Source organism: Oncorhynchus mykiss, chromosome 12, assembly GCF_057628025.1.
Source record: "Oncorhynchus mykiss isolate SJ-2025 chromosome 12, ASM5762802v1, whole genome shotgun sequence".
NCBI lineage: Eukaryota > Metazoa > Chordata > Actinopteri > Salmoniformes > Salmonidae > Oncorhynchus > Oncorhynchus mykiss.
In genome coordinates, this window is record NC_143033.1 from 52,396,128 (window position 1) to 52,420,220 (window position 24,093).

At 42.5% G+C, this 24,093-nt stretch overlaps 2 protein-coding genes across 5 annotated transcripts in view; one reads left to right on the forward strand and one right to left on the reverse strand.

Moving 5' to 3' along the window:
• LOC110537746 (serine/threonine-protein kinase 10) overlaps window positions 1-4,582 on the forward strand; it is a 43,309-nt gene extending 38,727 nt beyond the window's left edge. The window contains exons 18-19 of the mRNA XM_021624107.3: window positions 168-281; window positions 1,332-4,582. Coding sequence (XP_021479782.3) covers window positions 168-281; window positions 1,332-1,472 — 255 coding nt within the window. The 3' untranslated portion in view covers window positions 1,473-4,582. The remainder of the gene's footprint in view (window positions 1-167; window positions 282-1,331) is intronic.
• Window positions 4,583-5,030: 448 nt separating this feature from the next.
• LOC110537747 (SH3 and PX domain-containing protein 2B) overlaps window positions 5,031-24,093 on the reverse strand; it is an 84,258-nt gene continuing 65,195 nt past the window's right edge. For 3 of the 4 annotated variants that reach the window (XM_036937766.2, XM_036937765.2, XM_090192752.1), the window contains 5 exons: window positions 16,276-16,393; window positions 15,879-16,093; window positions 10,195-10,241; window positions 9,914-10,039; window positions 5,031-9,739 (listed from right to left, as the gene is read on the reverse strand). In XM_036937766.2, the coding sequence (XP_036793661.2) occupies window positions 8,072-9,739; window positions 9,914-10,039; window positions 10,195-10,241; window positions 15,879-16,093; window positions 16,276-16,393 (2,174 nt within the window). In that variant the 3' untranslated portion in view covers window positions 5,031-8,071. Of the gene's footprint in view, window positions 9,740-9,913; window positions 10,040-10,194; window positions 10,242-15,878; window positions 16,094-16,275; window positions 16,394-23,160; window positions 23,245-24,093 lie in introns of all 4 variants that reach the window. The other variant, XM_021624108.3, reaches the window with a different exon arrangement.

Genomic DNA, 24,093 nt, shown 5'->3' on the forward strand with positions numbered 1-24,093 from the left:
AGCCATGAGAACCTATCTGCATTAGATTGCCTGCATGTATGTGGCATAATGTACAATAATGGGAAGATCCACAAATTCAGTAGGTTTGTAAAGTAGGGAAATAAGTTCCACAGGTGCTCCATGAAAAGTGTTATGTAATGACTGACTGTATTGTGGTGTGAGAGCAGAATGAGAAGTGCCACCTACTCATTGAGAACGAGACTCAGAGGCTCAAGTCTCTGGATGAGCAGCACAACCACCATCTCAAGGAGTGGAGGGAGCAGCTCAAGCCTAGGAAGAAGGTATGCGGTCATACTGTTGACATTGAAAAGTTAACATTGGGTGTCATTTGCACTTTACGTTGATGTCCATTACTGTTGTTGCCATTAGACAAGATTTAAAGTCCTACTCCAGTATTCTTTTCACCTTTATTTGTCACTTGATTTACTTAACAAATGGTATAGCTCAATAAGTGGGCCAGGTATGCCAAGGCACAACTCCTTGAATGGCCTTCCCCTTAACATTTGCAAAAATGTTCCAAAGTTGTGCTATATATTCATTGGCGATGTCATAGCTAGTTTGTAAATGATAAATATTGATGCATTATTAGCTCTAACACTTAATCTGCAAAAATGACAAGTGGATGATGGTGATATCAGAACCAAAGTGGGGGGATGAAAAACATGCTACATTGCCCCCTAATCTGATAGTGGGGTGGTAGATGCCTAGTCACACGTGCCTACATAGTACATACATAATTTACACAAAAGTCAGCTCAGGCAGATCCTGCTCAGAGAGCCCCAGTTTATAAACTCCACCAGCAGCAGATTTGAATTTAGAATGGAAAATGAATGAGTTTTATGCTAAACAATATTAGTGCGTTGTGACAAACCGAATCACATGGATTCATTCGCGAATCAAAACAAATCGCACAGTTTCAAAAATAAAATCCCATATTATAAGCTTGTTTTTACTTCGTTTGTAAACATTTTAAATGTAAACATGCTGTCTAGCCTCAAATACTTAACTATAATTTGGGTATCTTGGATGGTCAGTCCTGGCATCCATAGCTCGGTCTGTGTATTTGGGTGGTTATTTCTCCAGGCCCATCCCCCAGCATTTTACCAAAACAGAGGTGGGAGTATATGTTATTGTTTCAACTGCAGCTTGCCCCTTTTAAGTTTGTGTACGAACTCTATTTAGTCTTGGTATATTATTTTTCAGCAGAAAGTTTGAAATGGCTGGCGATCGTTTTTTAAAGTGTCTTTCTCTACCCATCTCTCGTTCTCTCGCCCTCCTATCTCTCCCTTGTTCTCGCTTTCTTCTCTCTCCCCCTCCCCCCTCTCTCCCAGGCTCTGGAAGAGGAGCTGACCCAGAGGAAGAGGGAACAGGAGGTGTTCTTTAAGATGAGTGAGAACTCTGAGTGCCTGAGCCCCAGCTCCCCAAACAAACTCACCAAGTTCCTCCCTTACTCTGAATCCTCTACCACGTAGACTGGCATCTCACCCCCCCCCCCCAAACACCCTTATCCCACATCATGCCCAGAAGGACCACTGTCAGCTTCCTCATTCCTCCTGAACTTTTATTTCATTTTTAAGGAATAGTTATGTTTTAAGTCCTGTTTATAAGATTTTATCATTTTATTAACCCAAGATGGCAAAGATTGGTCATATTTTCTTTGAGGATTGTCTTTAACTCCACATGTGCATCAGGCTGCTTGATAGTTAGGGTGTTCTTCATCCATGCAGTGTTTCCTTTTTCATTCTTATTAACATTGCCTCCAGCACCAAATTGACTCAGATCCCCATTGGTTTGTCTACCCAATAAGCATGAGACTAACCTAATAGTTAAGGGTGTGTTGGGGAGATGCATCCCATATCCCAAAGAGGGTCAGTTGAGAAGCAGTAGTTTAGGTGCAATGTGGAACACAAGAACAAAATGTACTTCAGACAATGCTGTGTTGGTGGGAGCCAATGAAAACGCACTTTTGTTTCACTGCAATATCAGTCTCCTTCCAAAGAGTTTCTCGCTTAATGAACACACCCAAGTATGGTGCACATAAACTCAGCAAAAAAAGAAACGTCAACTGCCTTTATTTTCAGAAAACGTCACATGTAAATATTTGTATGAACATAAGCTTAAACAACTGAGACATAAACTGAACAAGTTCCACAGACAGGTGACTAACATAAATTGAATGGGGGGGTGTCAAAATAAAACAAGACAGTAACTGGTGTGGCCACCAGCTGCATTAAGTACTGCAGTGCTTCTCATGGACTATACCAGATTTGCCAGTTCTTGCTGTGAGATGTTACCCCACTCTTTCACGAAGGCACCTGCCATTTCCCAGATATTTCTAGGGGGGAAAGGCCCTAGCCCTCACCCTCTGATACAACAGGTCCCAGACGTGGACATTGGGAGTGAGATCCGGGCTCTTCACTGGCCATGGCAGAACACTGACATTCTAGTCTTGAAGGAAATCACACACAGAATGAGTAGAATGGCTAGTGGCATTGTCATGTCAGGATGAGTCTGCAGGAAGGGTACCACATGAGGGAGGAGGTTGTCTTCCCTGTAACGCACAGAGTTAAGATTGCCTGCAATGACGACAAGCTCAGTCCGATGATACTGTGACACACCGCCCCAGACCATGACGGACCCTCCACCTTCAAATTGATCCTGCTCCAGAGTACAGGCCTCTATGTAACTCTCATTCCTTCGACAATAAACGTGAATCCGACCACCGACACTGGTGAGACAAAACCACGACTCGTCTGTGAAGAGCACTTTTTGCCAGTCCTGTCTGGTCCAGCGACGGTGGGTTTGTGCCCATAGGCGACGTTGTTGCCAGTGATGTCTGGTGAGGACCTGCCTTACAACAGGCCTACAAGCCCTCAGCCCAGCCTCTCTCAGCCTATTGCGGACAGTCTGAGCACTGATGGCAGGATTGTGTGTTCCTGGTGTAACTCGGGCAGTTGTTGTTGCCATCCTGTACCTGTCCTGCAGGTGTGATGTTTGGATGTACCGATCCTGTGCAGGTGTTACACGTGGTCTGCCACTGCGAGGACGGACAGCTGATTGTCCTGTCTCCCTGTAGCGCTGTCTTAGGCGTCTCACAGTACGGACATTGCAATTTATTGCCCTGGTCACATCTGCAGTCCTCATGCCTCATTGCAGCATGCCTAAGGCTTGTTCACACAGATGAGCAGGGACCCTGCGCATCTTTCTTTTGGTGTTTTTCAGAGTCAGTAGAAAGGCCTCTTTAGTGTCCTAAGTTTTCAGAACTGTGACCTTAATTGCCTACCGTCTGTAAGCTGATAGTCTTAATGACCGTTCCACAGGTGCATGTTCCTTGAACAAGCATGGGAAACAGTCACCCTTTACAGTGAATATATTTTGATTTTTACGAATTCTCTGAAAGACGGGGTCCTGAAAACGGGACGTTTCTTTTTTTGCTGAGTTTATATCAAGTTGACAAATTTTATTTTGACATTTCTTTATTACTTTACAAAGATCAGCACAGAGCATGATCTTCAGAATTCACTTTCTTTCTGTTAACACAGTGAATTAATAGAATTCCCAGCGAAATCAGTTTAACTAACTTGGACTGTAAGTCGCTTTTGATAAAAGCATCTGCTAAATGGCATATTGTATTATATATTAACTTAAAATTGCATTAAAATGCTCAGATCATTTGCCCTTGTTTCGATCAGAATAGAGCCCTAGTTTTCCAATTTGAGATAAGCTTAAACACGTAATGAATACATGAGAAGTCAGGGAAAAGTAATTTGTAGTCCAATTTGTTTTTGTTTTTTAATTTGAGGGTTGAAGAAAATTGATATTTTTTTGAGTTGATTGTGTTCATGTCTCAAATGTTTTTCTGTGCTGCATTTTTACTGTAAAGGCAATACTAGCACACTGGATGGGAACTAAAAGGCAAAGTGGAATACTGTCTTTGTAGGAATCTTAAGAGATAAGTTTTACATTTAAATAAGGGTATTGGGTTTATTTTCCATTGTTTGTTGATAATACATGTACTGTCTGCTAACGAAAGTGCAATATGTAATTTTTCCTCCACCAAATGTGCCTTTCTTTGCACTGAGGAGTATATTAAGTTATGAGGTAGTGCATCGGAGCTGTTTTGCAGTTAATATGTATCCTGCTGCTTTTGAAAATGGGGCTTGTTTTCTTGACCAATTAGACCTGTTAGATCACTGGAGGCCCAAGTGGCTGCGGATATTCGCTCTTCCCTTCTACTTGATTGATAAATGATGGTCACTGATTAGTAAGGAACTCCCCACACCTGGTTGTATAAGTCTTAATTCAAAGGAAAAGCCAGCAGGCGCTAGGCCCTCCATGGAATGGGTTTGACAGCGCTGTGTTAATCTACAGTAATTTGGTCAACTGTCAGGTACAACTACTCTCTCAAGATGTATTTTAATTTGTTTGTTTTTTCTCTTTTCTGTTGTCATTTGCAATGACTGTCTTTTTCACCTTTTTTTTTTTTAAGTTTATTTTGTAAGCGGTGTGAGTGAATGACTGTTCAGCAGAAGGAACCATTGTTGTACATGAGTCTAATAATAAATGCAAACGTTCTAATGTCTACGCTTGTCCTCAAGTAAGTAATTCTAGCAGAGCCGCAATGGCCGACACCCGCATAAACTGTCAAATCCATGTGGCCCCCGGCTTTATACCTAAAGCGTACATTGCCATTGACTGCACAGAGTTGCATTAATGAGAAATCCCATGCAGCCTTGTTTATAAGTTCGAACATTGGAATGTGATCTGTAAGTTAAACATTGATTAGGCTGATAGAAATCCTCATTTTGTTGACTGGTTTTCAATTTGAGCGTCATTTCTATATACCTACACGTTCTTGTTCTGAACTTCTAAAGCGAGTGGGATGGGTGTGGCTTCATGACAATGAAGAGCAGCTGCTCAACCGATTTTGACAGCCCCAATGCAGTGTCTGCTATCAGCGGTTAACTCTTGATCTAGGTTGCATCCGTTTCCTCAAAATAAAGGAACCTTTCCAAGGAAAACCAAGATACCATGTAACTTTAAAAAAAAAAAGTTTATTGACTTAATATGAAAGAGAACCATGAGGGGAAATACACAAGTATTACAAATACATTACAGGACTAAGATGGGATATGCGCAATATGTCAGCGGGAAAGGTGTTTATGCTGCATATCTCAGAATAAAGAATGAGCAGTTTTCTTTTGATACATTTTCAAATAAAATTGACCAGTTTAGGGTAAAGCATTACTTATAGCAAGAAGACAATCCATACTGTTTTATTGTAGCGTTGACATCCCTGTGTGCCTTTCCTTATGCTTCAGTAACCAAACTGTTGAATGCATGTCTTTCCAACCCATACCCTAACCCAATCTAGGTTTCACTCACATTCCACTAACTCAGGTCTTACTCAATGAGTTGACACTAGTGTTGATCATTACAAATCTGACATGAATATCATTACTTGTGTACTATGCACACTGCCAAAGACGGAAAACTCCAAGTTACTTATAGTAACATAGTATCCAAGCAACTAGGAGCAGAATCAGATCAACCATATTCTGAGATTCTCCAATTAACCTGAGCTACAGGCACTCCCAGCCTTGTCAGTGTGTCTCCTAGGAGACCAACCCTCTTTCTCCATGACCATGGCCCAGTTTCCCAGAAGTATCTTAAGGCTAAGTTTGTTAGATCCTTCGTAGTAGCCATTGTTACTAGTCACACTTAAAGGCTTGTTAGGCCTATTTACCGACTGCCTCACACCACTTAAAGCCAAGTGCATCGTTACATGCTTTTTTTGTCCTTCCACGTCACTTTATACACAGAAGACCTCTGTTAAACACACAATCAATGGATTTTTATCCATCTCTGTGACCACCAATAACTTTAAATAGGCTACAAAGTGGGCAATGTCTTTGCAATTGTAACAAAATATGCTTCAAATGAAAACCAAGATGACTATAAATGAAGTACACACTACATTTGCTTATGTATTTTGATCATATTTAAATCAACATCATGTTCTATTTATCTAATCGTAGGCTAATGTCTGCTATTTCCCTCTATATATGTAATGTGTAGGAACATTAATGCAATGATGTGCCAAATCTGTGATGTAATGCATTAACGGGTAACCATTATAATAGGCCACCTCGATCTTTGCAGCCATAGGCGATATCTCTCAAGGAGCTGATCTGTCGTCCAGTATTGTGACAATTATTTTAAAGGTCAAATTTGAATGGAGAAAGCGCTTCTCTAGGATCCGCTATCTTTCTTTCGAACCTAATAGTGTCGACACATGTTCCAACGACGCTCTTGCTGAATGTTCTCTCTGCGTGGTGTTTTGGGAAACACATGTTACTACTTCGGCTGTAGGAACAATGCATGATTAAGTTCCAACTACGGCAAACCAGGCCTGGCAAAGGGTGAAAAGTAAACGACAGCTGACATTACTTCATTCTAGAAGTACGATAAAACTAACTTTTGCTAAGTCTGTGCTTGAAACCAGTCAAACACTAATGTAAATGTTTTTTTTATAGTTATCACACATATTTGAGCACCTTTTTTTTGTGATCCAGTAACGCTGTTTATATTTATTATTATTATTATTATTATTATTATATCAATCGCAGGTCAATTATCATATTTAGGGGCTGTATTGATAATGGTAGACCTACAGTTTATGAAATCAATAGGGTGTTTTCCACCTATTGTACTGTGAACACCAGGGAAAGGGTCCATTTTCATTTCAATTCAGTGCTTCCTGAAAGGAGTTGGACTCCAACCCTGGTATACAATGCAGCTCCCAAAGTCTTGCAGCAACCTTTTTATTTGAGTGTTTTAAAACATGGCTGTGGCTTTCAATTGTACATTCTATACTTCCTCTCCATCGGTCTATTAAGCCAGGGGTTCCCAAGCCTTTTCACTGGACATTTCTGAGAAATTATAAATACCTCTATGGTATGCAATGACAGACGAGAGGAAAACTGATGCACTGCCTAATTTAAAAATTGCACCTTGTGCATTCTATTACAACGTTCAAGAGTGAGTTGAAAGACAGGGTCACTCCCCCAGTTTGGTAATCCAGATTGCAAACCTGAACTGTCTGAACGGCTGAATAATCTGAAAAGTGCACATCTGTTACAAATCAGCCGCATCAGTATTATGCAGTTCCCGAAAGAAAAATAAACGCGTTCACAAACCTGAAAAGATCTGTATAAATGTTTAGTATTAGCACTCGTCAAAAACGTTGCTTGAAGTGTTAATATTTTAGTACTTGAAAGCCAAAATGTCCTCTTGAACTCCTATTGTAACCTCCATTGCAGCCTTAGTGGAGGAGGGGTGTTCTTTGAGGAATCTTGAGTATCCATGGCCTTCTGCCTTAGGCTGGTTTTGGCTGTTTGTTTTGTGATTATCTCAGCCAGTATTCAAAGATTCTCAGAGTAGGAGTGTTGATCTAGAATCAGGTACCCCCTATCCATGTAATCTTATTCATTATGATCTAAAAGGCAAAACTGATCTTAAATCAGCACTCCTAGTCAGATGCTTTGAATACGAACCCTGGTTCCTCTGGTGTATGGTCTGATTTATTTTCCAAATGCATTGCACTGTCAGTTATGACTCCACTCATTAGATTTAAGTATCTTTTGATATACTAACTGAGAAACTAACAAGCTAAATTGCATATATTTAAGCTTGAAGCACTATACTGAGGCACAATATTATAGAAGGCTTGGAAAGACATTCATCTGTTCTATTACAAAGCTTGTGATAACATTACTGTATCATAAAATTACATTATAGGCTTGTTGAGTAACATATGGCACAAAAGGTGAACAACATGAGGAACATTTGCTTGTTACGGATTTTATGCTTAGTAATTTGTAACGAGGATAAAAAGTACAAAAAAAGAACTAAACAATATGCAAAAAGACAAACATTGCTGGTTCATTCTTGCTAAACAAATGGAATTTAACAAAGTAACAAATCTCAATCAAAAAGGTACCTATAAATAAAAAGCTAATTAAATACAATTAGTAATATTTTTATTAAAAAGGCCAACAGAACCTGTTACCTAGGGTTTCTTGGTCAGGTAATTGGAGGGGATCCAGCCCTCTTTCATTGGCCCTTCTCCTAGATTTTTACAAAACCACCAGCCGCTGCTGTTCCGCTCCATCACCTCGAACATGGTGCCCTCCTTGAAGCCACCCATCTGATCGTCGCCCTCAAAGTCCGCCACGGCCAAGAACAGCTCCTCTTTACTGGGATCCTTGATCAGAGGAGGCAGCTTATCCCTCGGAGGGCCTGGTTTCTCAATCTTAACCAGGGGCTTTGGGGCCACAGGCACTTTTGCCTTGGGCTCCCCCTTGTCCTTGTCTTTAGGCGGGGGCAGCATGAAGGCCTTAGGTTTAGGGGGAGGTGGTCTGCTGAGCTGGGGGGGAGCAGGCTTGGTGTCTGGGAGCTCTTTCAGGGGAGCTTTGGTTTCTGTGGGGCTGGATGGCTCTGAGGTCTTTTTGGGTGGAGGGGGTCGCCTAGGGAGGACGGCTGGCCTCCCTGGAGGTTCTTTGGGGGGAGGGACGGCGGGTTTGGGGACATCCTGGCTCACTTGTCCGTGGCCGTTTTGCTGCTTGGGGGGGAACTTGGGCTCGTCGCTGGCCTTGCCATTGAGAGCATTGGGGGCCGGGGGCATCTTGGGGAGTGCATTGAGAGGGGGGCTGTTGGGACGCGGCATGTTTTGGAGAACATTATTAGGAGGGGGCATCTTGGGGGGTACATTACCAGGAGGCATCTTGGGTAAAGCATTATTAGGGGGGAGGTTGGGCGGCGGCATCTTGGGGAGAGCGTTGCTAGGGCCGTTGTTTGGAGCAGCGCCGTTTTGCTGGCTTGTCTCTGCTGATCCAGAGCCTGGTTCAGCTGGCTTTGAAGGCTTCAGCTTGCTCCTCAGGTTGGTGATATCCAGCTTGTTCTCAGTTGGCGGTTCTGGCTTGGCAGCTGGGACGGGTTTGGGCCGGACTATGGGTTTAGGCTTCATGAACAGTGCAGGGCCAATGGCTTCTGGTTTCTCCTCCGGTGCATCAGGCATGGGCTTGGGTGGTTGCTTAGCCACAGGTTTCAAGTTGAACTTCTTCACCTCCTTGGCGGAGACCTTGTGGCCACACTCCAGTCCCATCTCATTCTTCAAATGCAGAGGTTTGTTCGTGACCTCTCTTTTGGGCTCGGGGGGCTTGTCTGGCTTGAAGGGGGCAGCTTTGGGGGTGAGCAGGGGCATGATGACCCCCGGGGCAGGGGTTTTCAAAGGCAAGGGTTTGGATAGGTCTGGCCTGGGTTTCTCCATAGTAATCTCAATGTCCGTGCTCTTGTTGATGGACTCCCTGCGGGGTGGCAGGGCTGGCTTCTCCTCAGTCATTGGGGCAGACGGGGCTGGGGGCAGGGGAGCGGAAAAAGCAGATGCCGCCTTACTGGCACTGGACTTCCAGTCCCTGAGCTTGGGCCGGGCTACGGACTCGCTCCCCGCCGTGGGTTCGTCTGGCAGCGGTTTGGACCAGCTGTCCTCTTGCCCTGCACCGCCAGCAGTGCCATCCTCCAGCTTCAGCTGGACCAAGTCGTTGGGCAGAGGTACAAGGAAGTTGGGGCGCGGGGTCAAGCTGGTCTTCTTGTATTTGTCGATGAAGGTGATAGGGGCCCAGCCCTCTTTGTCTTCAATCTGAATGTACCACCAGCCACTGGAGTTCTTCTCTATCACCTGAAAAACAGAAACTAGTGAGAATTCAAGGAATCAGGAATCAATACACAGCAGGGGAAGCAGTTAATGCCCTTCCATTCAATCAAAAACGGTTCTCTAGGTTGAATTTAGTAGGCTGTTCACATTCAAGCAATAACCATCTACCAATGTGTGATGAGATGTGACGAGTCTCACCTCCACTTTGACCCCAGCCTGGAAGCTGATGCCGTCGGGGATGGTGGTCTGGAAGTCTGCGATGGTATAGAACTCCTCCTCCACCTGGGGAGGGGTGGGTGGCTTGGGCAGGTTCTGCCCCCTCGGCTAAACGGAGGGAGGGTGTGAAGAAAGAGTAAGTCAGTATCAGGTTTGACTTGTGGCAGGTCAACACAAAACAATGCAAAACTCATTTAGTCAAATGTCTTTGAGTGCTGTTGGCGTCTCATTGTGCGGTTAACTGGTTGTAGCGGGGTACTTACGATGGTGAGATCCCTGCGTGGAGGTGGTCTCTGTCTAGCCCCTTGTTCTGTAGAGGAAAAGGCACAGCACACCTCATCAGTCTCAAAACACTGCCTGCATTGACATCGACTGCTCATATCAGGAGATATTAGTTCCAGACAGAGGGAAACCAAGGGCTTTATTCAATCTGAAAATATTCCTAAATTTAAAAGGTGATGATTGCGCCAACATTAGCAGCGTTTACCGTGAATGCAGTCTCCGCTAAAAGTGGGAACATTGCCTTTAAATTTCAACCACACTGTAAAGGTGAACTTCTGCCATACAGATTGAAGAGACCCAAAGAGAGCGAGATTACCCACTGGGCACACCACGTCATTTCAATGTGGACATTTTGGTAATGTTTGGTTGTGTTACTCTGACATTTCAACCTTTTATTCAGAAACTCATAAAGACAGACATAAGTTTGTTGAATGTGTTTTCACCATCTATCTAAACCATCTATCTAAACCACCAACCATCTAAAAGCACAACCAAATTCGAAATGAAAAACAATACCAGAGTTTTTTTTGGGGTATTGGGGTTTAGTTGTCATCTAAATGTCTTATCACTAGGGCTGTGAAGTCATAGAAATTTGTTCTTAACTGACTTGCCTAGTTAAATAAAGGTTAATAAAAAAATCCCCAGCTTTATCCCCCTACTTTAAAATGTTGAAGTAGAGCAAATCAGCCAATGATGAAAACAAAAAAAAAACTATGACAACAGGCACAACGGCGATATGAAGTCGTTTTTTTCAAAGTTGCCGAAATGCGTCAGTTTATATCAGTGCGACCATTCGATCAATATAAGCGTCACGTAGCAATTAAATGATTTGTTAACCAAATTCGAAACCTTTTCATTGACCTCCGTACAAAAAAAACATTTTTTTGTGGACAGATTCTGGGCTGAGTAAAACTTCTTGCTTTGACTCTTCGTCTCTGCCCATGGGCGCAGAGCACGCATCAATAGGTGCTGTGATTTTGTTGATTCAACTCAACTGACATTACAAAAAAATACATGAGCTACATTTAGTATTCTACCATGGAGTTTATTCCATCAAAATACCAGGCAGTCATTGTGAGTATACCCATGGGTTTACCAATCAAATTGCCAGGGTTTGAGGTTCCAAGCCCATTCTATTCATCGTTTGCTACACCACCTTGCTTGTTTCAGCAAGGGGCAACAAAGTTTCATTACATTGTTAAAAGTCCATGTTATTGCAGAAACGCACGAATGCCTGGCTGTCCTGTATTCAGTGAGCTGTTCGTTCCCTATGACTTATTTTATATTCATGGCCGTCTTCATCCATAACCGGTAATTGTGCCATCCCTAGTTATCACTGCTCTTTCAACCATTTTAAAAGCACAACATAGTTCAAATAGGAATACAATGTCAGATATTTTGATTATTTATACAACAACTTAATGTGCTTATCACTGTGCTTCATCTAATAGCAGAACCACACGATCTGGATTGCAGTTGAGATTACATTAAAAGTACATAGTGCAAGTGATCACTGCGGTTCGAGATCCTGCACAGATTATTACAGCAATTGTGAAGATCTCCACAGACCTGTGACCCTTGCATTATCTTGAACATGCATACTTTCTACGATTTACATAAAGATATCTAGAATTACAATAACCTCAATGTGGCCATGGGCGCGTTACTCATTTTAGCATTGAATACAAACTGTCACATGAATTTAACATACAGTTAATAGCCTAAAATTATTAACTGTATTAAAGTAATATTGAATTGTGTAAGGTTGACAACAAAACCAATTATCAACGTTTAAAGGAGGAGATGTAAAGCACAACCAAATTCCAATGGTAAAAACAATTAGATTTTTTTTTGTTTAGTTGTCATTACGTTTTCAGAGAGAGTCAAACCTTATTTGATTTAGTCCAACTCTTGTAACTTAGATTTTTGAAGATGAAGACGTGAATCCAACATATCAATTATTACATTTGTAGGCAAACTGGCATTAAAGCCAGACTAAGTCCGTGGCACAGAATGAATTATCCAACCAGAAGATACTGGATATTGAAGGAGATGTTTGTCTACAAATGAATCATTGATATGTTGGATTCACGTCTCCATCTCAACCAAACATCTAAATTAAAGAATAGGACTAAATCCAGTCAAATCAAACTTTAAATGCACTTTACGCAAAGTTTGATTTTGATTTAGTCCTTTTCGTTAACCTTAACTTTTGGTTAAAATGGAGTGAATCCAATATATTATTAACTTTAATTTTGCCTCATGCAGAGCGACACATCTCCTCTGCATAGAGTTGATCAGGCTGTTGATTGTGGTCTGTGGAATGTTGTCCCACTCCTCTTCAATGGCTGTGCGAAGTTGCTGGATATTGGCGGGAACTGGAGCACGTTGATCTAAAGAATCCCAAACAACATGCTCAAAGGGTGACACGTCTGAGTATGCAGGCCATTTTCAGCTTCCAGGAATTGTGTACCGATCCTTGCGACATGAGGCTGTACATTATCATGCTGAAACATGAGGCGATGGCGGCAAATTAATGGCACGACAATGGGCCTCAGGATCTTGTCACAGTATCTCTGTGCATTCAAATTGCCATCAATAAAATGCAATCCGTGTTTGTTGTCTGTAGCTTATGCCTGCCAATACCATAACCCCACCGCAACCATGGGGAACTCTGTTCATAACGTTGACATCAGCAAACTGCGGTTGTGAAGCCGGGCGGATGTAGTGCCAAATTCTGTAAAATGACGGATGCAGCTTATGGTAGAGAAATCAACATTCAATTGTCTGGCAACAGCTCTGGTGGACATTTCTGCAGTCAGCATGCCAATTGACAACTGCACATTTTAGAGTGGCCTTTTATCGTTCCTAGCACAAGGAGCACCTGTGTAATTGTCATGCTATTTAATCAGTTTCTTGAAATGCGACACTGGTCAGGTAGATGGATTATCTAGGCAAAAAAGTGCTCACCAACAGGGATGTAAAACAAATTGTGCACAACATTCTTAGAGAGAAGCTTTTTGTGCGTATGGAACATTTCTGGGATCTTTTATTTCAGCTCATGAAACATGGGACCAACATTTTACATGGTGGATTTCTATGTTTGTTCAGTATAAATATAGTGCATTCGGAAAGTATTCAGACCCCTTCCCTTTTTCCACCTGTTACATTACAGCCTTATTCGAAAATTGATTTTTTTTTGTATCTACACACCAAACCCCATAATGACAAAGCGAACAGGTTTTTAGAAATATTTATATATAAAAAACTGAAATACCTTATTTACATAAGTATTCAGCCCCTTTGCAATGAGACTCGAAATTGAGCTCAGGTGCATCCTGTTTCCATTGATCATCCTTGAGATGTTTCTACAACTTGATTGGAGTCCACCTGTGGTAAATTAAATTTTATTGGACATGATTTGGAAAGGCACACACCTGTCTATATAAGGTCCTACAGTTGACAGTGCATATCAGAGCAAAAACCCAAGCCATGAGATTGAAGGAATTGTCCGTAGACCTCCGAGACAGGATTGTGTTGAGGCACAGTTTTGGGGAAGGGTGACAAAGAATGTCTGCAGCATTGAAGGTCCCCAAGAACACAGTGGCCTCCATCATTCTTAAATGAAAGAAGTTTGGAACCACCAAGACACTTCCTAGAACTGGCCGCCCGGGGGAGAAAGGCCTTGGTTAGGGAGGTGACCAAGAAACCGATGGTCACTCTGACAGAGCTCCAGAGTTCCTCTGTGGAGATGGGAGAACCTTCCAGAAGGACAACCATCTCTGCAGTACTCCACAAATCAGGCCTTTATGGTAGAGTGGCCAGACAGAAGCCACTCCACATTAAAAGGCACAACAGCCCGCTTGGAGTGCACCAAAAGGCACCTGAAGGAGTGTCACACCATGAGAAACAAGATTCTCTGGTCTGATGAAACCAAGATTGAACACATTGTCCTGAATGCCAAGCGTCACATCTGGAGGAAACCTGGCACCTTCCCTATGGTGAAGCATGATGGTGGCAGCATCATGCTGTGGGGATGTTTTTCAGTGGCAGGGACTGGGAGACTAGTCAGGATCGAGGGAAAGATGAATCGTGCAAAGTACAGAGAGATCCTTTGATGAAAACCTGCTCCAGAGTTCTCAGGACCTCAGACTGGGGTGAAGGTTCACCTTCCAACAGAACAATGACCCTAAGCACACAGCCAAGACAATGCAGGACTGACTTCGGGATAAGTCTCAATGTCCTTGAGTGGCCCAGCCAGAGATTTGTCCTGCTGAAAGTTGAATTTGTCTCCCAGTGTCTGTTAGAAAGCAGACTGAACCAGGTTTTCTGTGAGGATTATGCCTGTGCTTAGCTCTATGCCATGTCTTTCCCTAGTCCTTGCCGATGACAAGCATACCTATAACATGTAGCATGGAATATTTTTATTCTGCACAGGCTTCTTTCTTTTCACTCTGTCATTTAGGTTAGTATTGTGGAGTAATGTTGTTGATCCATCCTCACTTTTCTACTATCATAGCCATTAAACTCTGATTGTTTTAAAGTCATTATTGTCATGACATTTGGTTTCCATTGGGGTGTCCATTATTGTTACTATGTCCGTTGGTGCGTGTGAGTACCTGTGCTGTGTGTTTTGGGCTTTCGTGCCCTTGTGGATTGCACAGATGATTATGGGTCTCGTCCCGTGTGATAATCATTGGGCGCTTGTGTTATTTATTCGAGGTACTCCTCGCTCTTTTGTTTGGGTTTCAACCCTGTGTTTTTGTTACGTATTTGTTTAGTCTTCGTCCCCGTACCTTTACACGGCACGCTGTAATTTGGGGCTTAATAAAAACCCTTATTACGCATTCCTGCGCCTGTCTCCCGACTCTTCATACCAGCGTGACAGTTAAAACCCTGGATGAGAGACCAAAGGGATAGCTGTAGATTAACTCTCCAGTAGGAGGTGCCGCCCGGCCCATTGTTTTATTATTGTAGTGGATATGGTGTTGAAAATCTGACGTTGTTTCAAAGGAAAACATTTAACATTTTATACACGGACATAATCCTGTGCTAAAAAAAATTACCCTCAAAACAACAGTTGAGGACTTTTTTGCAAATCCAACGTAGATTCCACGTCACAATACGTTGACAATTTACTTTGAAACAACATTGGTTCAGCCAGTTGGTGCACAGTTGGCAGAGAGAGAGATTAGTGAGTAGAGTGAGAGAGACCATAGAAAGAGAGCGAGAAAGGAGAGCAAGAGAGAGAGAGAGAAAGGAGAGAGCACTGTTTGATGCAGACTAATTAAATCTGGAGACTGGGGACTTCGGCTCTAACGCGATGTGTAATGCATCCTCACTGATGGAGGTGTAGTGGTGGAAAGCATTCAGCTCCTCAATTACTTACACACTGTAGGAATAAAAAGGGGATGTTTTACATTACTCAGGCATTGATTTAGAGAGCCTCGCAGGAAGGAGACTGAGGAAGCATCCCTCATACAGATGGGGCGTCTTGGTAACACTACTTAAGCCTGCATAATAAAGCCTGCATAATGTATAATGCTTTATTATATATTATAGGGTTTATGTATTTTAATAACGCCTACATGCAGGCATGAAGTAGAGCGTTACAGCTGTTTGTTGTTAAACTAGTTAGTTGTTTACATTTCTAGTTCCTACTCACTGTGCTGCTTGGCAAAGGGGGAGAAGCCCTTGTCTTTCTGATCCTTGTTGTCTCCTCGGCTCTCCTTGGCTTGGTTCTGTTGACTCTGCTGCTTAGAGAATCCGTCCAGGTCGTTAGTGCTGGAGTGGCCCACTGCCCCTGCCACCAGCTTCTGGCTCAGGATGTCGGCCTTCTTCAAGTAGGACGCCGGGGCCCAGCCCTCCTGTCCCTGGTACCTGTAGAGGGCAGCAGAGAGGTTACGTTCACAGCTTCAATAGAGAGAGAAACAACAACAAAGGCCTTATTTAGTAGAAACAAGCAACCAACTCTGATCCACACACTCAATGAAATGCACATGCACACAGAGCCAACATGCATTCACTGTATACAGACACACTTCTGGGGTATTGTGTTTTACCTGATCTTCCACCAGCCCTCAAGGTTCTTCTGCATGACCTCCACCGTCATGCCACTTTCTAGGTCGATCTCATCTTGGTCTCGCGCTGCATATGGGTAGATCACTGTGTACTTCTCCTCTGGAAATGGCAAAGAACACATGACATTAGGTGATGTCTTTTTCATCTTGCATACTAACTTTTAAAATAATGTCAATCAAGCAGATGGGAGTCAACAAGGGAGTCAACAAATTGGCAGGGACAGCACATTATGTAGCAACGCACATGCCCCTCCTATCTGAGGATCGGTCTATTTCAGCCATCTATTTCCTGTGTTTGAGGGGTGAATAATTCACGTGTCACTTAACGTTTAACGAGCTGTCAAACACACCCAGGTAATGGCTGAAATTGGCTCAATGGAATACATCGTCTTTCCATTACATCTAAACTCAGCAACAACAAAAAAAACACTGTTTCCCATGCTTGTTCAATGAACCATAAACAATTAATGAACATGCACCTGTGGAATGGTCGTTAAGACACTAACAGCTTACAGACGGTAGGCAATTAAGGTCACAGTTCTGAAAACTTAGGACACTAAAGAGGCCTTTCTACTGACTGAAAAACGGCAAAAGAAAGATGCCCAGGGTCCCTGCTCATCTGCGTGAACAAGCCTTAGGCATGCTGCAAGGAGGCATGAGGACTGCAGATGTGGCCAGGGCAATAAATTGCAATGTCCATACTGTGAGATGCCTAAGACAGCGCTACAGGGAGACGGGACGGACAGCAGATCGTCCTCGCAGTGGGCAGACCACGTAACAACACCTGCACAGGATTGGTACATCCAAACATCACACCCACGGGACATGTACAGGATGGCAACAACAACTGCCCGAGAGGCTGGACTGAGGTCTTGTAGGCTTGTTGTAAGGCAGGTCCTCACCAGACATACCTGGCAACAACGTCGCCTATGGGCACAAACCCACCGTCGCTGGACCAGACAGGACTGGCAAAAAGTGCTCTTCACTGATGAGTCGCGGATTTGTCTCACCAGGGGCGATGGTCGGATTCGCATTTATCGTCAAAGGAATGAGAGTTACACAGAGGCCTGTACTCTGGAGCGGGATCGATTTGGAGGTGGAGGGTCTGTTATGGTCTGGGGCGGTGTGTCACAGCATCATCGGACTGAGCTTGTTGTCATTGCAGGCCATCTCAACGCTGTGCTTTACAGGGAAGACATCCTCCCTCGTGTGGTACCCTTCCTGCAGGCTCATCCTGACATGACCCTCCAGCATGACAATGCCACCAGCCATACTGTTCGTTCTGTGTGTGATTTCCTGCAAGACAGGAATGTCAGTGTTCTGCCATGGCCAGCGAAGAGCCCGGATCTCAATCCCATTGAGCACTTCTGGGACCTGTTGGATCGAAGGGTGAGGGCTAGGGCCATTCCCCCCAGAAATGTCCAGGAACCTGCAGGTGCCTTGGCAGAAGAGTGGGTAACATCAGTTTATAAGAACGCTAAAGCTTCGTCGGGGATTTAACGCATCGTCTCGACACATCACAAAAAAAAAAAACTTTTGATGGGTGTTATTTTTTCGTGGAATTTTTAAAAAGGAATAATTGAATACAGTTTAAGTTACAATTTAACACAGGAAAAATACTGGACGCTCTGGCCGATCAGTAGGGTTGATCACAACGGCAGTCAAGCACCCAAGCTAACTGGCTAGCTTGCTAGCTACTTCCAGACACAAATGAGAGAACACCTCACTCTGATTTTACTCGCCCTAGCAGAGCTGGTTAGGCTGTGTTTACGCTATCCAGAGTGTTGGTGACTAACTGCTGCTGGCAACAATTTAATTACGCTTTTTTTTTGGCCAACGTTTACTGACACCGGCCATATTCAACAGGTGTTGAGCGTATGTAACCGCTCTGGCACCGCCCTATGTCTGATCTCGCAAACAATGTAAAGCAGTAATCTAGTGCCAAATGTATAGATTGTAAATTTGAGAGTATCCTGCTATTGACACAATTGTTGAGTTATGCAACAGTAAGTGATGACAACAACAGTAGTTAATGAGGCAGTCTAGACAGTGCAAGTATATGTAAATACAGTACAACTCATATATAAATGCATCTCTACCCTGTACCTTAGACTGCTTCCCTATGTACATAGTGATTGAACATTAGTCACTTTAATAATGTTTACATACTGCTTTACCCACTTATGTACAGTACACACTTTCTATTCATATACTGTCCATACACACCATTATTTAGATATGCTATCTTTATACCAAATCCTAATAACCTACCCAGGGCCATAGCTACATATGAGTACAATTGTTTTTTATGAAATGCAAATAAACTTTTTTATATATTTTTTTTTTAGGCACTCAGTCTGGGGATCTTAGCTTACTGTTGAGAGTAACAATAGTAGAATACACGAGGTGCAATTTTCGAAACTTGGTTGTGCATCAGCAGTTTTCCTCTTGTTAATTGACACTCAGTAACCACGTTTCCATCCACAGTTTTTATGCAACTAAAGCAACAGCTGTGATGAAACAGGAAGTCTCAGTATAATTTTATAAATGCTGACACATTTGTTAGTTTGACATGGTAGGATATTTTTGTGTTGGTAAAATTAATTATGCGAGAAATGGCGGTGGAAACGCCTTTATGAGCAAATATCGATTATAATAAACATATTGAAGTAAAGTTGGAGTCACGCAATGACATGGTTTGTGGTCCTCCCACTATGCCTCGGGAAACCATGCTGTTAATAGGCTACAGTTTAAATAAGTTGATGATGAACACAACTTATTTAAAAAGTGCATGGTATGAGTTTGATGCTCCTACTTCCAATAAATGTTTAGGGTCTTATTTTGGTGACATGATGATAGATGCTTGACTACCGTCTTGACAAATCAAAACATTCTAGATCTTATCCATAATAATCTCATCATGTTGACTATCCTACCCGCACAGCCTAAGCCGTACTGTATCTGCAAACTGTTCGCTAGAGCGCAAGTACCATTTTGATATTGAACACAACAGTTTCTGTGACAAAACTATCGGTATAGTTGAAAATGCAATAGAAACACATTGAACATTGGATTTTTATTAGGTACGTGAAAACTTAAGCAGAAAAGTTGATTGTGTGCACTACATCACTCACTGATTTGTATTTGCAACAAGTCTGTTTGGTATGAATACACCACTAGTGGGAAAATGTGCATATTCTGGATGGAAAACAGTAAAAAAAAATGTTAGCTGGCTACACTAATTTAACGGTCAACCTAAACTCAGTGTAATCAGTGCCGAATTACCAACCATGTCCCTGACCTCCAGGGGGCCCCCATTTTGATTTTGTTAGTCACTCTCACTGAGATATCGTATTAACATTGCATATGTCATTGCAAAATGTGTAGAATTGCAGGAAATTAGCTGTATAAAATAAATCTGTAAAGCAAAATGTATCGGTTTACCGTTTGTTAATAAAAAATACATTTTTCCGCTAACAGATCCCTCTGGACGTATGAAATTGTTTTTAATCCAGGCCCTGAGTAAATGGATAGCGGCTAATTGTATAGCTAATAGGCTACGTGTTTGTAGATCGACTGAGGTGAAGCTGCAGCAAACAATGTTTGTTTTTGGCTGTTCTCCAAAATTGTATAGAAATTCCGTAAATAAGCTGCAACTTTCTTCTGAACCTAGTCTCCCACTATCTGCTAGTGGATGTAATGTGTTAGCCCCCAGTACACCATTCCCAGATCATAACACAAAACATCAGTGAGACACAAGACAGAATTACAACTACGCTAGCATTAGGAGTTCAGGGCAATTGCACAGTAACATATTTGCGCTTTGACTCAGTCTTTTCACTTTAAAATGTATGCCAAACAAAAAAACATTGATATAAAGGTTTAACAATAGAACTATATCCACACGGACTACTTTTAACAATTTCTATTATTTTTTTGTAACAAAAAAACTAATTCTGTGGAAGAACTGTGCAGGTGCAAACTTTGGTAACAGATTACGGTAAAATCTCCCTCAGGTTCTTTTAAATATTTGCTCCAAATTACGATTCAAAGATGTCTACAGAAAGAATGGGGTGTAAAGCTATGACATGGCACCTTGAGTTCAATATATATTTTGGTTATTGAACTACAGTAACAACACTGTACTATGTTATCCAAACTTGTGAAACATGCGTCTATGATGGGTTCAGATTTGGTCCAGTCCATCTGTGGACGTTAATATCAAGGCCAGGGTAGACTGACCAAATTTCAACGTCCGGTGTCAGTCGGTGCTCAGAGGGTGAGGAAACTGGTTACAGTAAATGGAAAGAGAGGGGTTACATGGGTAGGTGTCATTAAGCGTTGGGAGAGGTGATATTAATTGGATAGAGCGAGAGTGAGAGGGGTTTTCCAGACTCAGTTTTAACACTCTTGGTTTGACCACCAAACAGAAAGTAAAAGAAAACATTTATGAACTGGACACAGCAGTATGCCAGTGGACAAGAGGACAGTAGCAGGTGACCCAACTGTGATTTGTGACTATTATGATTTCCCTTTGTAGCCAATTCAGGTGCAGTAATTCCGTTTAATTTTAATCACTTCATAATTCATAAACTTAATTTGCATCAGTAAAATCATTATAACTAATTGGTAGGTCTACCAATACTTGTTACTTCTGTGAATGTAACAGTACAAGTTTAAACCGTCCCCTCGCCCATACCCGGGCGCGAACCAGGGACCCTCTGCACACATCAACAGTCACCCTCGAAGCATCGTTACCCATCGCTCCACAAAAGCCGCGGCCCTTGCAGAGCAAGGGGAACTACTACTTCAAGGTCTCAGAGCAAGTGACGTCACTGATTGAAACGCTATTTAGCGCCCACGCTAACTAAGCTAGCCGTTTCACATCCGTTACATGAACTTTCATTATCCTCCCTCACAAGAGAGCGAAAATATCTTAAAGATACCTTTGTGTGTATGTGGACACCCCTTCAAATTAGTGAATTTGGCTATTTCAGCCACACCCGTTGCTAACCGGTGTATAAAATGTAGCACACAGCCATGCAATCTCCATAGACAAACATTGGCAAAAGAATGGCCTTACTGAAGAGCTCAGTGACTTTCAATGTGGCACTATCATAGGATCCCATCTTTCCAACATGTCAGTATGTCAAATTTCTTCCCTGCTAGAGCAGCCCCCCCTCACTGTAAGTGCTGTCCCATTCTGTGAAGTGGAAATGTCTAGGATCAACAATGGCTCAGCTGCAAAGTTGTAGGCCACACAAGCTCACAAAATGGGACCGCCAATTGCTAAAGAGCGTTGCGCGCTCAAATTGTCTGTACTCGGTTGAAGTACTCACTACTGAGTTCCAAACTGCCTCTAGAAGCAACGTCAGCACAATAAATGTTCGTCATGAGCTTCATGAAATGGGTTTCCATGGCTAAGCAGCAGCACACAAGCCTAAGATCACCATGTGCGATGCCAAGAATCGGCTGCCGTGGTGTAAAGCTTGCTGCCATTGGACTCTGGAGCAGTGGAAATTATGAATCAAGCTTCACCATCTGGCAGTCCGACGGAAAAATCTTGGTTTGTCGTATGCCAGGAGAACGCTACCTGCCCAATGCATAGTGCCAACTGTAAAGTTTGGTGGTGGTGGAATAATGGTCTGGGGTTGTTTTTCATGGTCCGGGCTTGGCCCCTTAGTTCCAGTGAAGGGAAATCTTAACACTACAGCATATGACATTCTAGACAATTCTGTGCTTCCAACTTTGTGGCAACAGTTTTGGGAACAACCTTTCCTGTTTCAGCATGACAATGCCCCCGTGCACAAAGCGAGGTTCATATAGTAAAGGTATGTTGAGATCGGTGTAGAATAACCTGCAAAGAGCCCTGACCTCAACCCCTTCAAACAACTGTGGGATGAATTGGAACCCCGACTGCGAGCCAGGCCTAATCACCCAACATCAGTGGCCAACCTCACTAATACTCTTGTGGCTGAATGGAAGCAAGTCCCCGCATCAATGTTCCAGCATCTAGTGAAAAGCTTTCCCAGAAGAGTGGAGGATGTTACAGTAGCAAAGGGGGGGGGGGGGGGGAGGACCAACTACATATTATTGCCCATGATTTTGGAATAAGATGTTCAACGAGCAGGTGTCGACATATTTCTGGTCATGGAGTGTATGTGGTTTCTGGTAACATAATTACAAGGCACTACGCAATATATTTTTTTACTTACAGAAGGTAAATAATTTCTCCAAAGCTAAATATAAAAGTCTTTATTAGTTGGCAGGGGTCTGTATGTCAACATTGTGTTTTGATGCATTTCTGATTCCTTTTAAGAATTTTTCTGCTAGATGTTTTCTAAGATCCCTTTCCCATCTGTTTATTCAGAAATCAAAGCCTTTTAAATATACCAAATGTTTAAGATGGAAAATGGCTAAAATGTATCTATGCATTCGTTTCCCAAAAATATAGACTCTTAGCTTCCATTTGACATGCTCCTATGAACTTCACATGTTGGTGCTCATGGGTCCTTTTACATGGAAATGCCCTTCACTTGTAACAAATGGTTTTTATAACTAATCCATAACGGGTCCATTTTAGGTCTACTGAATTAAAGTGATTGTTTGTTCTTTCTAAATAGAATATTTGTGTAACAATCTCAAATGTCATATTTCACTGAAATAACAGTAAAAGTGAGAAACTGTTTTTCTCCACAGCATGCCATCGAGAGAACAAATCATACCAACATAAAGGTAGCATCCATTACAATCCATGCCACACATGCATGTCTTAGGCTTGGGTTGGTCATGCATGGGTTTTTCATGCTAAACATTACATTTTACACACAGATAGAGAAAAGGGAGAAAAGAGTCGTGCGCCTCCACCTTGCCCAAAGCCTGTGCTGAACAGATCCCCTAACGTTCGCCGGCGGCCCACAAGGCTCGGCAGTGACCAGTATCTCCGGGACACTGACAGCAGAGCACAGTGGGCAGCAGGAAGTAAGTAAAGAGGAAGTAAATACGCTGGCTCTGTTTTCTTAGTTCCATAGAAGATTATAGAGGACTCTTCATTGTATCTGCCCCATTATGGCCTCTGTGAGCGCACTGGCTTCTCCATTTTTAAGTATTACATTTTCTTTTTCTTCTACTTCTATGAGTTGGTAAACAAACTGAAAGGGTGCATACTGCCATCTGGAGTGTGTTGTTTGAACAGCTATAGTATAAAGTCAAGGTTGGCGATTAATTGCCACCTGCAGTTATGGAATGTTTGCTCACAAGCATAATTAATTGGCTAATCCCTCCTGTTGACCCAGATGGAATTATGTGATCCTTCCTTAACCCATAGGAAGTCCTCAATGGCACTCCATGCTAAAAAGGGCATTTGGGCACTAGAGTCCTCTATTTATCTCTATGGTTGGTTCGAACACTGCGTTCATAACCAAAGGTGGAATGTACTACATTCGATTGGGAACTCGTGGGAAACACATGTTTCATCCCAAAGCTCCGATTTGTTTTGTTTACAAGCATGATAGCTGTATTTCTTGTTTATAGTTGATGCAGCTTGTTGGCCATTAGCCAATTGGCAGTTCTCAACAGGTTCAAAGCACATGATAGCATCCAACTTCACAATTGGTATTTACCACCTTCCCACTTGGTTATGAACGCAGCATCATCGACGGGCAGAGACAGGTGAAGGTGATAGACAGTCAGAGGTCATTTTCCCACATACATTACGTAATGTAACGATTTCAAGACATCCTGCTTCCAAGATTGATTCATTACAGTTCCACATTTCTCCTACATCTTAATCAATGAGGA